At 39.8% G+C, this 15,991-nt stretch overlaps 1 protein-coding gene and 1 pseudogene across 4 annotated transcripts; both read left to right on the top strand.

Annotated features, from left to right (window-relative positions):
* Positions 1–777: 777 nt before the first annotated feature.
* LOC120719053 (cytosolic sulfotransferase 2-like) lies at positions 778–6,322 on the top strand. Of its 4 annotated transcripts, none has more exons than XM_040007922.1 (9): positions 778–1,016; positions 1,873–1,974; positions 2,528–2,666; positions 2,795–2,923; positions 3,306–3,406; positions 4,019–4,145; positions 4,247–4,344; positions 5,316–5,490; positions 5,590–6,322. In XM_040007922.1, the coding sequence occupies exons 3-9, from the start codon at positions 2,528–2,530 to the stop codon at positions 5,700–5,702; spliced, it is 882 nt and encodes a 293-aa protein (XP_039863856.1). In that variant the 5' UTR covers positions 778–1,016; positions 1,873–1,974; the 3' UTR covers positions 5,703–6,322. The 4 variants fall into 4 exon arrangements, with proteins under 4 accessions (XP_039863856.1, XP_039863855.1, XP_039863857.1 ...); XM_040007921.1 differs by having other exon boundaries at positions 1,826–1,974; XM_040007923.1 differs by having other exon boundaries at positions 778–1,167.
* Positions 6,323–6,485: 163 nt separating this feature from the next.
* LOC120719057 lies at positions 6,486–15,424 on the top strand (annotated as a pseudogene).
* Positions 15,425–15,991: the final 567 nt, after the last annotated feature.

Below are 15,991 nucleotides of genomic sequence, written 5' to 3'. Positions count from 1 at the left end.
TCATCTCTATACTTACCCCATTTTTGCTTCATTAAACTCTACCTTTGAATACTTTCCTGAACGTCTTCATTCCTCCACCAAGTGTCCTTGCCTTCTTTCTTCTGTCCTTAAAACTTCAGCTGTCCTTTCCCAGTTATGTGATAACTCTTCTCTACTACCCAGAGCCTGTCTCAACTCCTCCCTGAACTCTGCACAACATTCCTTCTTCTTCAACACCCTTGCCTCTGACCTTCACTTGCTTCCTTATCTTAATTTCCATATCCAGTACTGCCTAGCTACATTATCCTTGTCACCACCTTGCAGACAGGTTTCTCTTTCAGATTTCACCTTATGCTTACGATATAGTCTGTGTCCACTCTTATATGTCATCCCGTGTCCCTCCCTCTTCCTGAAATATGTGTTTACCATAGCCATTTCCTTCCTTTTCACAATATCCGCCACCATCTGTCATTCTCTTTACCCCTGCTCTCTTCACTTACATATCCATTGACGTCTGCTCCAGTTATCAAGCTTAGTTATCAAGCTTAGTCATCCAGCGTACTCCAGAATTCCTCTTTCTCTTCTATCATCCAGCCTGTGAGGCATACACATTGACAACATTCAACATCATGCCTTCAATTTCCAGCTTCAAACTTATGATCCTGTCTGACACTTTCTTCTTCTCCTCTGCAACACTATTCATGTACTCTTTCTATCTACACCACGGTAGAGCAGCTTGAATCCACCTCCAGTGCTCCTCGCCTTGATTCCATCTGGTCTCCTGTGCACACAGTATCTACCTTCCTTCTCTCCATCACATCATCCAGCTCTCTTACTTAACCAGTTATAGTCCCGACATTTAAAGTCCCTACTTTCATCTCCGCATTCCTGCCTCTCTTTCTCTCGCTGCCTCTGAACACGCCTTCCCCCTCTGCTCTTCCTTTGTCTTCGGTCAATAGTAACATAGCTTCCGCCAGCACCCTGGTAACCAACACCACTGGAAGTGGTCGTCGTTAACCTGGGCCCCGACCGATCCGGTATGGAAATCTCATAATTGATGATCATCATGTTTGATTTGGTTTTACGCCGGATGCCCTTCCCGACCGAAGATGGGGGTGCAATTTATGACGGGGAACACCGGCACTGGGAGTACTCTGGCTTGTGGCCCCCTCGTGGCTGTGTTGATTGGTGATATATATATTTACATTTTATCCCAGTCATTATTGTATTTTATCTTTCGTGCAACATGTTATGATCCCTGAAGCCATGGCTCAGAGGGACCTAACATATGAGATGCCAGCGCGCTTTTATAGTTCAACAAATATTTAATAGTAGAAAAATAATTACATAAAAAGACCGAGATGGGAGGCTGGGGCATAAACAAACAAAAGGGAAAGATCATCAACCAACCAGACACTTGGCGATCGGGATTCTACATTAATCCCCAAACTACTATTAGCAAAATTAAACAAAAAGAACCAAAACCATAAACAAGTTATCCGGATCCAAGTAACAATAACCAGCACTGCAACAGCAGCTGCAAATTAACGCTGGTGCTGGTGGAGATGAGAGAGAGCGAGGGGGGAGGGAAAGAGAAAGCTCTTGTTCTGCTTTTTCAAGCCTTTTACAAAATTTGGTTAATATTTATAGCCAATCAGCTATTGAGAAAAACCAGCGAGCCGAGAACATGGCAGAAAACCAGTATCAGGATGCATAGCACAACAAAACAATCAAACTTCTTGTTTTTCCTGTTTGATATTTTTACTGGCAAGTTTAGATGAACTTATTTAACCCCAATCATGTGACTTTATATCACTGGTGCATGTGTTCATATTTGAACTGTCAGGCTCAGTATGAATGTAAGGGTACAACAGTCTGCGTAATTCTACGCAGATTTCAAGACGCTGTGCAGCGTGTGTGCTACAGCGAGTGTTACGCAACAAGCAGACTTCTGGGAGATCCGGATCCAGCCCAAGTGCAATACTAATCATCAGGGTGAGTGTGGAGTCCTTTAAGTAATGTTTACGAACAAACACACCAAGCTGTCAGCTGTGCACGTTTTAAAATGTGCAAAACTTTTTATTTGGCATATCAGTAAATGAAAACAAATATATTTTTCTAACATGCTGCTAAAGTTAGTTCAGCTTTTACAAAGAAAATGTTAAGCTCATTCACTAAGTGCCTGAGTCACTGCTGAGATTCCGTTTATACATGTAAGCGACCATCAAAGCTTCATAATCACTGGCTGCCAACAATAAATATGCTGTATTTTTATTTACACACACACACACACACACACACACGCACACACACACACGCACACACACACACACACATATATATATATAAACATGTTTTAAACATGTTTTAAACATGTTTTCAAGTCCCATCTAAGATTTAATTAGTAATAATAGATTATTTTGTACATTTCACGACATATAATGTCATGGAGTAAATTAAAAATGGGAGAAATGAACAGTATGTAGGCAGGAAAAATGTATAAAAAATGTGACCCATATAGGATTTTAAAGGCAAGTAATTTCCACAGATGGAGATGCAACCTCGGCCAAAACTATATGACTTCCATGGAGTCTCCATGACCAAGATTTTCACTGACAACTGGGATAACATACAGAACTTCAAAGCAAGACCAGATGATATTGTCATTGCTACTTACCCTAAAGCAGGTACTGATGTGTTATTTAATCATGTGTAGCTTATGTAATCATAATACATTTTTTTCATAAACAATTTCCTGTTGGTGTCTGAGTTGATAGGTTTTCAGCTTAACAACATTTATTCATTTCAACTGCAGGAACCACGTGGGTCTCTTACATGCTAGATCTTCTGTATTTTGGGCACATGGGTCCAGACCGTCAGACATTCCTCCCTCTTCATGAACGAGTGCCCTTCCTGGAGCTCTGCGTACCACCTATGCTTATAGGTTGAACTATGTTGCCACTCTGAATTTAAAATACACCAGAATAAAAAGCGCTAGGTACCAAGTTTATGTCCGTGTACTCAGTTCATTCAGAGGATTATTGCAAGTCACCAGTTTCTAGAAACTGTGCTGAAAACAGGTTCAACCTGTTGCATTCTGTTTTTTTGCACGAATCTTTCTCTGCCAAATGCTGAAAAGGAAGCTACAAAATGTAAAAGCTCCTAAAATGTAGCAGTTTTATTAGTGTGTAAATGTGTTAGGTGAATCAGAACATCTCAGAAACACCTTAGAATTTTTTAGGCAATCGGTTTTATTGTTCTGTGGTATCTAAATAAGTCTAATGTTGCATGTTATCAATCGCAAACTAATCCTTCTTATCACTCAGGTGCAGAAATGGCGGACAAACTTCCCACCACTCCTCGTCTCATTAAGAGTCATCTACCAGTCCAGTTTATGCCCAAGTCGTTTTGGGAGCAGGGCAGCAGGGTAAAAGCCATGCACAAACACCCACAGCCAGCAGTGGAGATTTATGCAAAAAGACTCAGGACGCCCTTCCAACTAAGCATTCATCACTGTTATTTTATAAATTATGTTATAAGTAATGTGACACCAATAAAAGAGTTGCACACTCAGCTCAGTCACATCATAGCCAGAAGAGCTGGAAACACCAGGTTACTCTGCCAGTGGAGAAAACTGGGTTTTAGTGTCAGAGAAAGCAAAAAAAAAAAAAAAAATGGTGTGATGCTGCTGGGACTCTCCCCCATAGTTGAGGCTAAGTTAGCATCATTTAGTTATTTTTGATTATATTTTATTTATATTTGATTTTATATGAATAGCTTCGATTGTTGTCATTAGGTTTTGTCAAATTTAATGATTCAAGCTGTAGTAGGAATGAATGGAGCGAGGTGGGGGAACGTTAGGGAGGTCAGATCGATCTTACTCTCTCTGCTGAATTGCCACTGCTTTAGTTTAAAGTGTGTCACCCCTGTGAGTGCTCCCACTGACTTGGGGCCCCAAACAGCTGCTTGCCTTGCCTGGAAGCCATTGAAATTTGCAATTCATGAAACCCTGAGATTATTGTGTTGTCTCTTTCTGTAGATAGTATATGTGGCCCGCAATCCAAAGGACAATGCAGTGTCCTTTTACCACTTTAATCGGATGAACAATGCTCAGCCAGAAGCAGGAGAATGGAGCACCTTTCTGCAGGATTTCATGGAAGGAAAGAGTGAGTTCAGTTTAGTTTTAATGTAAAAGAATCACAATGCGATCTAATTTCCTGTCTGTATACTTACTAATATTACTTTGTATATTGATCTGTGGCTTCAGGGGTTTTCGGATCATGGTATGACCATGTGAACAGCTGGTGGGAGAAGAAGCAAAGTTATTCAAATCTTCACTACATGTTCTATGAAGATTTGATTGAGGTGCGGTGAGTTGAGCTAACATGTGTAACATTTGTTCTTCATGTTTAAAATTGTCTTGACTCTTTCCATTTACATGTTTTAATTGTTCATATCTCTTAGAGGATATGTTTAAAAGCCTTCAATAATGTTTCTAGTTATAAATGTAGTGGTTTGAAAAAACAAAACACAACAGGTGCTATCTGTAAAGACGCCAAGCCGAGACACGCTGAACTCTGTTCCTGGAAGGAGTTAGATGATAACAGAAGCAGGAAACTAGTTGGCACACCTTGTGCGCGTCACAAATTTGTCACTGAGTGCTTTTAAATAAAACCGCATGATCCATTTTTTCGATGTTACATGAGAAAAATTATCTTTAGATGACAAAAGTCAAAAAATAGAAGAACGAGCTACAACAGACTCTGAAAGATCAGCTGCATCCACTTTAATTTCAATTCGATTTTATTTATACAGCACAAAATCACAACTACAGTTTCCTCAAGGTGCTGTTATTGTAGTACCCAGCTATTTGAATAAGCGTGCATCCATCACTGCACTCATGCACTGCTTCAAAGAAACTGTTTTAGTTGTGTCTGAAGTTTGAGGCTGTGTTTCTTCCATTAGTGTGAATGACAGAAAATAAGAGCTTTTTGTTAAGTGGAAATGCACACAAAAGATGTAACAGTATTTCCTGTACAAATAGTAGCATGAATCAAACTTATTAAAGCAGTAGAAAAGAAGTGTATATTTGGGCCATCACTTTATCAGTCTTCTCATGTTACTCCCTGAAGAGGATGCAAGTAAATATCTTTTCCACAAAGACACCAATGACTTCTTTTAATTCAGAATGACTCTCTATAAATAACAGATTTATTTTTTATTTTCTTAAACACCAAATCCACAGTGATGAATATAGAACTACAGACCCGAAGGATGAAAACAATCATTGGGGTTCCTTTAAGAGTAAGAAATATTTTCAATATTTTTGTGAACAGGACTGTGGACAGGAAATAGACCGACTGTGTTCCTTCCTTGGTATTTCTGCTTCAGCTGAAGAGAAGGAAAGAGTCATAAGCAGTGTGGCGTTTGACAGCATGAAGCAAAACAAGATGACCAACTATTCCACAGTTCCAGTGATGAACCAAGAGGTTTCTCCTTTCATGAGAAAAGGTACAACTGCAACATTTTTTTTTTCTTTATATGTATAGCAGTGTGTGCTCCATTTTTCATTAGTTTAATCAAATATTCTAAATGTTTTGCCTTCTCCAGGGAAAGTTGGTGACTGGAAGAACCACTTCACTGTGGCCCAGAATGAGCAATTTGATGAAGACTACAAGAAGAAGATGAAGTATCCTGATTTAAAGTTTCGCTTTGAAATTTAGAGTCCTGGCTGGGTGTAATATAGTCCTCAGAAGTAATATGTGATTAAATATTTAACAAATAATCAAATTATAAGTTAAAAAAACACAATTTCCTTATATTGTGATGCTGATGTGTACAAATCAGATCATTAAAAAAAATCTTTATTAAGAATCTCTCTCTCTCTCTCTCTCTCTCTCTAAACACACTGTGACCTCTTTGCTCATAAGCAGAAATTTAGTCCTTAGACGTAGCTATGGTATAAGAGTCCCGTGACACAGCAGGTTTCAGACTGTAACCTTTTAATTTTCTCACCACACCGTCCCACCAGGGTGAGGCAGATTACCTTTCTCTCGATGTTAAACCACGTGTTTAATTTGATTCTTTGATTCTATGAGTTTCCAGTGATGTGACCCCTTATTTTCTTTATGTTTCGCTTCCAAGCAGCCAGACCATCTTGTAATTTTGAAGAGATCTTGAGCAGTAGTTCTGTTGTCTTTCTGGAAGTATTTTATTGGACATCAGCTACTGAGGAATGTGTTTGTGTGTTTGTGTTTTTTTGTTTATGGATGTTTAACCACTTAATGCTGACCTGTGAATTATTCAAGTATTAAAAAGCCATCTAACTCAAGGGATAAACCAGTCTTTTGTCTACAGATAACTTATTAAAGAACTGATTAGAAATTGTATCTGTTGGCACTTTGTTACTAGGAGCCTCTTCTTTTATGCACGCAAACACATATGTAGTCAATTTCTTTAGCTGAATCTACCAAGTCTTCAAATGAACACTAGTTATATCTCAGGAGAGTGCGCCATGTGTCTTTAACAAATCTGAAGAAGCTGGACATGTGAAGGTGTGTCATCTGTCAAAAACCCAAGGAAGTGAAACAAGGAAAAGGCTGTGGTATGCCAGGTGTGGCCAATGTGTATGGAGGAGGTCAGGGGAGAGGTACAACAGTGAGTGTCTACAGCCATGTGTGAAACAGTGCCGGTTCTGGCATCATTTGGCACTGCGTTTTAGCCAATGCTGTTGGAGATTTATGAACACAGATAAATAACATCAGATTCAGGGAAAAGATGTAAGCCTTCCTCTTTCACTTCAGCTCCAAAAGTGAAAGAGCGATGCCCCCTGGTGTTTGTGGAAAGTAATGACCTCCTTTTAAAGAAAGCTCAGCTGAGATGTCCTTTCAGCTGAACAACAGGAAAGGGGCAACTGGAGGAGGGCCACAGTGAGGCCAGACATTTCAAAATTAAAGTCAGTAGAAGTTCCCCACTTTGTGAAAACTTCATGTAAATAGTTTTACAATTCTGTTTTAGGGATTTCATAACCTGCGGTATGGTACATTAAGAGATTTAAATACTTGGTTAAGATCTTCAAGCTGCTGGAAGAGCACTGAAAGTAGATGACTGTGATCTTAGGGACACTTCTGAAAACCACTGTCAGTGTCAAGTGGAAATTAAGCTCCTTTAGACGAAGAAAAAAAGAAAGAAAACCAAAACAAACATGATCCACTTTACTGAGAAAAGGTAAAAAACTATCCTGGGATTTCACAAGTCACAATTTGATATTACTTGTTGGAAATTAGTATTTATTACAGGACAGCAGTCATCCAACTTGTTATTGGTGGGTAGTTAATGCTAAAGTGGTCTGATTATAAAGTCTGTGCATGTAACTCCTGAAAACAAATGTATTTTGAAATAGTCACAGCCACTGAAGTGAGATGCATTTACAGTTTTTTTAGTTATAACAAGGAAACACGACCAGCTGATTGTGTGATGTGCAACAGAACGGGCGTGATTATCCCCACTATTAAAATTAAGTTTTGAACATGCTGTCAAAGAATTCTCATAGTCAAAGTTCAGTTGATAAGTGTGATCACATTTCAGTTTAATCATTGTGACTCAGCAATAACAGCAACAAGAAAAGATATGATGACTATTCACACCAGGTGTTAAGGAGTTAAACACTATAATCAAAACAAATTTTATCACGCTACAAAATATTTTCACAGACGTTTTAATGTTCATTGCTCCTCTGTTGCAAAAAGAGCAACAGCTAAATTCATTTTGAATCAGTAGATAGTCTGCGGTCCTTCCCATCGTGAATAGTCTTACTTGTAATATATTTCCCTGGAGTGGTGCAGATGGTTCATAGTACTTTTTGAACTCTGTCACATCCTGTAAGGCAAAGGAAACACTGAACATCTGCTTTAAGCTGCAGTGCGTCAGGTACAGAGTTGAATTTGGACTGTTTATTAGAGCAGAGCACAGATAAAGACAACTGCAGGTGAGTTAACGTTTATTTACTTTTCTAAATTACATAAGGCTAAATACATAATTTACAGTCTGTTAAATTTGACTTAAAGCTAATCTTATGGTGACCCTTAAACTCGGTAATTGAACAATAAAACTGTTGGCACCTCATATCATAATAGTGTTGGCCTTTCATCGCTATGTTCATGTGTGTGTTGTGCACTTGAAATTTTATGTTAATAACCCTTTTCTACACAAACAATCAAAGTGACATCAAACAATATGAATGAAGGTGTTAGATACTTTTTGATTAATAGTTCTGTTTTCATTTAACGGATAATCTACAGTCATATTGCATATATCCTCTAATGAAATCTACGGCTTTGTAGGTCAGATAACAAGCTGTATAAATGGGATCTTCCAGCTGAATTCCAGCTTTTGACCAGTTGAATAAAGTGTAGTAGCGAATTGGTGATCTCCTGAAGGCAGACTTCCTCGGTTAAATATTATCTGCCCCTACCAGTCTACCTTGCAAATGCAGCCATAAAAGTAAGTACAGTACCCCACGTGACTGCATCCAGCTGAACATGGTGAACCAACTTAACTTAAACCAACTGTTCACGTTAGAAAATGATCAAAGAAAACATGTGAAAAGCCTTTGTCTATGATCAATGACGATCAATACCAAACTTAACTTGCAGACTTTGTTTGATTTTATCTTGTTTCCTGCTACAGTAGGCTACCTGCCACCACGAATAATATAATAATGTCCCACTTCCACGTAAACATATCTTTGCCCCATATTTAGTTTGCTGGGACATGACCACCGTTACAGTGGGGCAAAAAAGTATTTAGTCAGCCACCGATTGTGCAAGTTCCCCCACCTAAAATGATGACAGAGGTCAGTAATTTGCACCAGAGGTACACTTCAACTGTGAGAGACAGAATGTGAAAAAAAAATAAATCCATGAATCCACATGGTAGGATTTGTAAAGAATTTATTCGTAAATCAGGGTGGAAAATAAGTATTTGGTCAATAACAAAAATACAACTCAATACTTTGTAACATAACCTTTGTTGGCAATAACAGAGGTCAAACGTTTACTATAGGTCTTTACCAGGTTTGCACACACAGTAGCTGGTATTTTGGCCCATTCCTCCATGCAGATCTTCTCGAGAGCAGTGATGTTTTGGGGCTGTCGCCGAGCAACACGGACTTTCAACTCCCGCCACAGATTTTCTATGGGGTTGAGGTCTGGAGACTGGCTAGGCCACTCCAGGACTTTCAAATGCTTCTTACGGAGCCACTCCTTTGTTGCCCGGGCGGTGTGTTTTGGATCATTGTCATGTTGGAAGACCCAGCCTCGTTTCATCTCCAAAGTTCTCACTGATGGAAGGAGGTTTTGGCTCAAAATCTCACGATACATGGCCCCATTCATTCTGTCCTTAACACGGATCAGTCGTCCTGTCCCCTTGGCAGAAAAACAGCCCCATAGCATGATGTTTCCACCCCCATGCTTCACAGTAGGTATGGTGTTCTTGGGATGCAACTCAGTATTCTTCTTCCTCCGAACACGACGAGTTGAGTTTATACCAAAAAGTTCTACTTTGGTTTCATCTGACCACATGACATTCTCCCAATCCTCTGCTGTATCATCCATGTGCTCTCTGGCAAACTTCAGACGGGCCTGGACATGCACTGGCTTCAGCAGCAGAACACGTCTGGCACTGCGGGATTTGATTCCCTGCCGTTGTAGTGTGTTACTGATGGTGACCTTTGTTACTTTGGTCCCAGCTCTCTGCAGGTCATTCACCAGGTCCCCCCGTGTGGTTCTGGGATCTTTGCTCACCATTCTCATGATCATTTTGACCCCACGGGATGAGATCTTGCGTGGAGCCCCAGATCGAGGGAGATTATCAGTGGTCTTGTATGTCTTCCATTTTCTGATGATTGCTCCCACAGTTGATTTTTTTCACACCAAGCTGCTTGCCTATTGTAGATTCACTCTTCCCAGTCTGGTGCAGGTCTACAATACTTTTCCTGGTGTCCTTCGAAAGCTCTTTGGTCTTGGCCATGGCGGAGTTTGGAGTCTGACTGTTTGAGGCTGTGGACAGGTGTCTTTTATACAGATGATGAGTTCGAACAGGTGCCATTCATACAGGTAACGAGTGGGGGACAGAAAAGCTTCTTACAGAAGACGTTACAGGTCTGTGAGAGCCAGAGATTTTCCTTGTTTGAGGTGACCAAATACTTATTTTCCACCCTGATTTACGAATAAATTCTTTACAAATCCTACCATGTGAATTCATGGATTTTTTTTTTCACATTCTGTCTCTCACAGTTGAAGTGTACCTCTGGTGCAAATTACTGACCTCTGTCATCATTTTAAGTGGGGGAACTTGCACAATCGGTGGCTGACTAAATACTTTTTTGCCCCACTGTATATGTTTTAAATAAAGTTTGACTAAAGAGGGGGGGGAAAGTTAGTCTCCTTGGTGTACCTTCCTCCCGGTGTTTCCTGGACTGCGGAATCTGCACAACAGCTCTGTCTCCTTATTTGGAAGAAGAGGTTGACTGTTTTGGTAAAGAGCCACAATGATGGAGAACTGAGGATCACAATCAGTTAGCAGCTTTCTGTGCAGTGACCATTTTACTCAGAAAAAAAACTGACTTTTATTGGAGTAAGGTGAGATTCGCGGATCCGCTGTTACTGGTGATCTACCTCCAAGGACCCCCTCCCCGACGTCTGCTGCAGTATGGTTACTGAGTTTAAGTTGTCTTCTTTGCTACACACATATGTATATTTAGTAAAATAGTCCTAGTCCACAGTAAACCTTTTATATGTGGATCAATATAGCTATAGGGAGGTATTTAAAAAAGGCTTTATGAAGGGTTCCAAATTGACGCCCCCGGGGTACAGTCCAAATATCCATTAAATACTTTGCACGTACTAATCCTCCCATTAACCCTCGATGAAAGCGGCCCCAGTGGTATTTTCCAGTTTGCCTCCATAGTGCGGTATGTAATCAAGGCTTAACGGTAATGGTTATGGGGTCTGCAGCCAGGCTTCTGGCTGACGTGCATACTGTCGACCAGCTCCCCCTAGCGTTTCAGAGTAGAGGATGCTCATTCTCTACAAAATGGAAAAACATGCATTCTTATACTTAATAATTCAGTTAATTAATTTGATAATTTAATTCATTTTTCACCATTAAATTTTGCCTGGATGGGCATAATGCGCTGTCTACACCGGCTCTCTATTACCCTTTACCCGCCCCTGTTGCTTGTCTTGTGTTTCTACGGTGTATTGATAGTCATGTGGTTTTTGTATGCGCTGAGGTGTTTTGTTTTGTTTTTCTATTCTCAAACTGATCTCCCTGTTGGAGCTCAGTCTGGGGGGAGTTCTTTTTTCTCCTTGTCTTTCCTCATGTTGTGTATTTTCCATTGTTATACTTCTCTGACCTGTCTAACCCATGTGATGTTTGTGTAATGTATGTATGGTCGGAAGGGTAAGATGGCGCTGGCACGGCTGTCAGCCTTAACCCAATTTCCCTCGGGATGAATAAAGTATGATCAATCAATCAATCAATCAATCAATAATGCATTCTTCTGGTGTGATAAGATCAGAATCCATATTTATTTATACTTTACAGGAATGGAAATGGAAAAAAGGAATAAAATAAAATAAATAGATCCAAACACAGAGAAACACACACAGACTTTCTATTTGTCCTTGAGTCAAACCTTATACTTTACTTTTAAAGGGCGTTTCCAATAACCTAGTAAGCTTTGTTTTCTGTAATATGGCTACAAGGAACAAAGTGTTGAATTTGCTCTGAACTGGTCTGTAGATGGTAAACAAACGCTGTTTTTCTTTCTTTTCTTTCTTTCTTTTTTAAAAAGATGGCGTCACTATCACGACCTACACTATTTGACTTCCATGGAGTCTGCATGACCAATTACTTCACTGACAACTGGGAAAACGTCCAGAATTTCAGAGCAAGACCAGATGATATCGTCTTAGCTTCTTACCCTAAAGCAGGTAGGTTTTAAAAAACAAAAACAAAAAAAACCCCACATATTTTATTCGCATCTTTGAGGAAGTACTTGTGTTTTTTCTGTCATTTTTTTTAATTCCCGAGGAAACACATGGGTGTCGTGTCTTACATCCTGGACCTTTTGTACTTTGGCCAGATTTCACCTGAGCGTCAAGGCTCAGTCCCACTCCATGAACGAGTGCCATTCCTGGAGATACAAATGGCAAGTTGTTTTAAAGGCTCACAGTGTGACAGGCATAATAAAGACACTCTGATAAACTCTAGACACTCTAATAAAGACACTTTATTAGGTACAGCTGCTGCTGTTCAGCTGTTTATTAACTCAAATATTTAATTAGTCAGTTGCCTCACAGATACTACATTTAAGCTTGTAGGCGTGGTCAAGCATCAGAATGGGGGGGGGGTGATTTTGTTGTTGGTGCCAGATGGACTGGTCTGAGTATTTCAGAAAATACTGATCTAGTGGGATTTTCCCACAAAACTGTCTCTGTGGTTTACACGGAATGATCCAACAAAGAGAAAATATCCAGTGAGCTGCAATTCTCTAGGTGAAAATACCTTGTTGCTGCCAGAAGTCAGGGGAGAGTCACTATTCTGCTTTGAGCAGATAGGAAAGCAAAGAGTAACTCAAACAACCATTCATTAGAGGCAAGCTGAGAGTATGAGAGTATCTGAACACACAACACATCCAACCCTGAAGCAGACAGGAGCACAAGAGCACACAGAGTATCCCTCCATTTAGGAAACTAAGGCTACAGTTCAAACAGCTCACCAAAAGTGGTGATAGAATAGAAGACTGCGGAAATGTTAGCTGGTCTCATAACATTTGATTTCTTCTGCAATGGTGTGAGGGATATTTTCTTGAAACACTTTGGAACGGTTACCAATCATATTTAACACCAAAGCTTACCTGAGTATTTTTTTGTTTGTTTGTTTTTTGTCTATGTCCAAAGTTTACCCATCTTCTGATGGCTACTGTCATGAAGCTCAGATCATATAAAACTAGTTTCTTGACCATGAAGGCCTAGGACTAGGCCTCCACAGTCACCAGTACTCAGTCTAATAGAGCACCTTTGGGATGTATTAATATGGACCAAAATCTCTGAGGAATCTTTCTAGTACCTCGTTGAATCTGTATCATGAATAATTAGACAGTTGACAGCAAACTAGGCCCTAACCTAATAATAGTAAAGTGTATCTGGCAAAGTAACTGGTGATTGTAATATTGGTGATATAGATCAATGTCATTGTGGCGTTCTGCTAACATAATCATCTCTTTTACTAGGAGTGGATGTGCTGAATGAATTAACCACCTTTCCACGCATTATCAAGACAAACCTACCAGTTCAGTTCCTTCCCAAATCATTCTGGGAGCAGAACTCCAAGGTACACTATATTTTATTTTCACTATATATTCTTCCCTTAGGCCGGATCATTAGCGGTTTCAAAAATATTTCTTATCATTTGTATGCAGACGACATCCAATTATACATTTCTTTTAAATCTTGGGAATTAGACAAGCTATCCACTCTTATGGACTGTCTTAAGGAAATTAATCTTTGGATGACAAACAATTTCCTGCAACTGAACGCAGACAAGACCGAGTGCTTAATCCTTGCCCCAGAGAATATCAAGCCCCAAATTAGTCAACATCTGGGTGCTTTTTCATCGACGATAAAAGCCACTGCTCGGAATCTTGGGATAATTTTCGACCAATCTTTGTCCTTTGACGTTCATATTAAATCCGTGACCCGCTCCTGCTTTTTTCACTTAAGAAATATTGCCAAACTCAGGACTATTGTCTCCACAACCGAACTGGAGATGCTTGTCCACACCTTTATTTCCTCCCGGCTAGACTATTGTAATGCACTTTTCTCCTGTGTATCTAAGGCCTCACTAAATTGGCTCCAAGCGGTTCAAAATGCTGCAGCAAGGCTTTTAACCCACAGCAATAAATTTTCCCATATCACTCCTATACTAAAATCCTTGCATTGGCTTCCGATTGGGTATAGATATAAGTTTAAAATCCTCACCGTTACGTTTATGTCTCTACAAGGTGAGGCCCCCATCTATATCTCGGAGCTTCTCCAACCCTATTCTCCAAAGCGGACTCTTAGATCCACTGATAGTGGGCGTCTATCTATTCCACGGACTCGTCTGAAAACAAAGGGGGATCACGCTTTTCAAACCCTGGCTCCAATACTGTGGAACAGGTTTACCCTCCTCACTACGCACCATCGACACGGTGGCCTCTTTTAAAAAACAGCTTAAAACGCATCTGTTTAGACAGGCATTTGGGTAATGTTAATGCGTAATATGTTGTTTTATTTTATATTTATATTGTACTATTGCTTGTTTGATATGCTTTTATATTTCCTCTATGTTGCTATATTGTTTGTTTGACATGTCTTCATGTGAAGCACTTTGTAACAGCGTTTTTGTCTTAAAAAGTGCTATATAAATAAATTTTACTTACTTACTTACTTACTTACATGGCTCACAAGTAAGCTATTGGTACGATTCACGGAGACAATCTTCTCAGTGTTTGCTCCTCATTTCTTTCCGGTTCTAGATAATCTATGTGGCTCGTAATGCCAAGGACAGTGCCGTATCCTATTTCCACTTTGATCGCATGAACAAGGTCCAGCCAGAGCCTGGCAGCTGGGAGAGTTTCCTCCAGAGATTCATGGAGGGAAAAAGTGAGTGACAAACCATAAGCATGAATGACTGAATACGTTAAATGCGAAAGGTTATTTTATCACTTGTGATTTGTCTTCTGGCATCTGTCAGTGGTGTTTGGCTCCTGGTACGAACATGTAAGAGGATGGTGGGAGAAGAAACAGACCTGTTCTAATATCCTGTATTTGTTCTATGAGGACCTGATTGAGGTGAGTGTTGAAGTTACTGTCTGTGAGGCTGTGGACATAAACACATAATAAGGGGTTGTGGGTTTGTTTTTTTTGTTTTATTTTTGCAGGATACTGAACAAGAACTCGTCCGCATCTGCTCATTCCTGGGACTGTCTCCTACCACAGAGCTGAAGAAACAAGTCACAGAAAAAGTTCAATTTGACAACATGAAGAACAACAAGATGGTGAATGGCTCCGCTGATGAAGTCTTCGATTTAAAAATCTCCCCCTTCATGCGCAAAGGTCGGGTACATTCGCCTGTAAGTTTGTTTGCTGAAAGGTGAAGGAGGAGATGTTAACTTTGCTCCTAATTTTTCTATTTTCAGGAAGGGTTGGCGACTGGAAGAATCACTGTACAGCAGGATGAACAGTTTAATGAGGACTACAAGAAGAAGATGAAAAACACTGATCTTCAATTTCGTACTGTTCTGTAGGTGATTATACAGAACAGTATAACAGTATATCTGCCATTGTGTTAGATATGCAAGTAAAAATAAAGAAAAACATGATAACAAAGGTGGGTTTGAGTTTTATCATTTTTATTTAAATTCAAACAAAAAATGCAGCAAGAAATACAAGAACAAAAGTTCAGTGAGCAAAGTAAACAGATGACGCTAACACTGCACTTCTGCAAAATGGCTAAAGACCAAAAGGGGCACATTTTCTACAGGACTTACTGCTCTGTAGGACAACACTACAGTTGCTGGAGGAACCACGGCTGCCATGAAGTAAAATAGGTAATGGCGGTAATGGCGAGAGCTGATACGGTAAAATTATACAGGTTCACTGGAATGTAGACAGCAACAAAAGGCCATTGTACTGTAAATACTATATAAGTCAAGCGTCTCACATCACTGGGAGGTGCTGCAAGTCACCCTGAGGTAACCGGAAAACAAGTAAGGGACTGGCTCTAATCAGGAACAGAGGCATGAGTAACTATGTTTCTTCCCAAATAATGCAAAACAAAATGTCACTTTATCCTCACATATTCAAAACAACATTCAAAGACTGAATCACAATGATAAATCTGTAAGTTTCATTTATAATAAAGTATATCTCAAGTTGGAGCAAAACCGTTCAAGTTTCAGAGG

The sequence above is a fragment of the Simochromis diagramma genome, unplaced genomic scaffold (genome assembly GCF_900408965.1).
Source record: "Simochromis diagramma unplaced genomic scaffold, fSimDia1.1 OVJJ01000545.1, whole genome shotgun sequence".
NCBI lineage: Eukaryota > Metazoa > Chordata > Actinopteri > Cichliformes > Cichlidae > Simochromis > Simochromis diagramma.
This window is presented reverse-complemented; position numbering and strand designations above follow the sequence as displayed.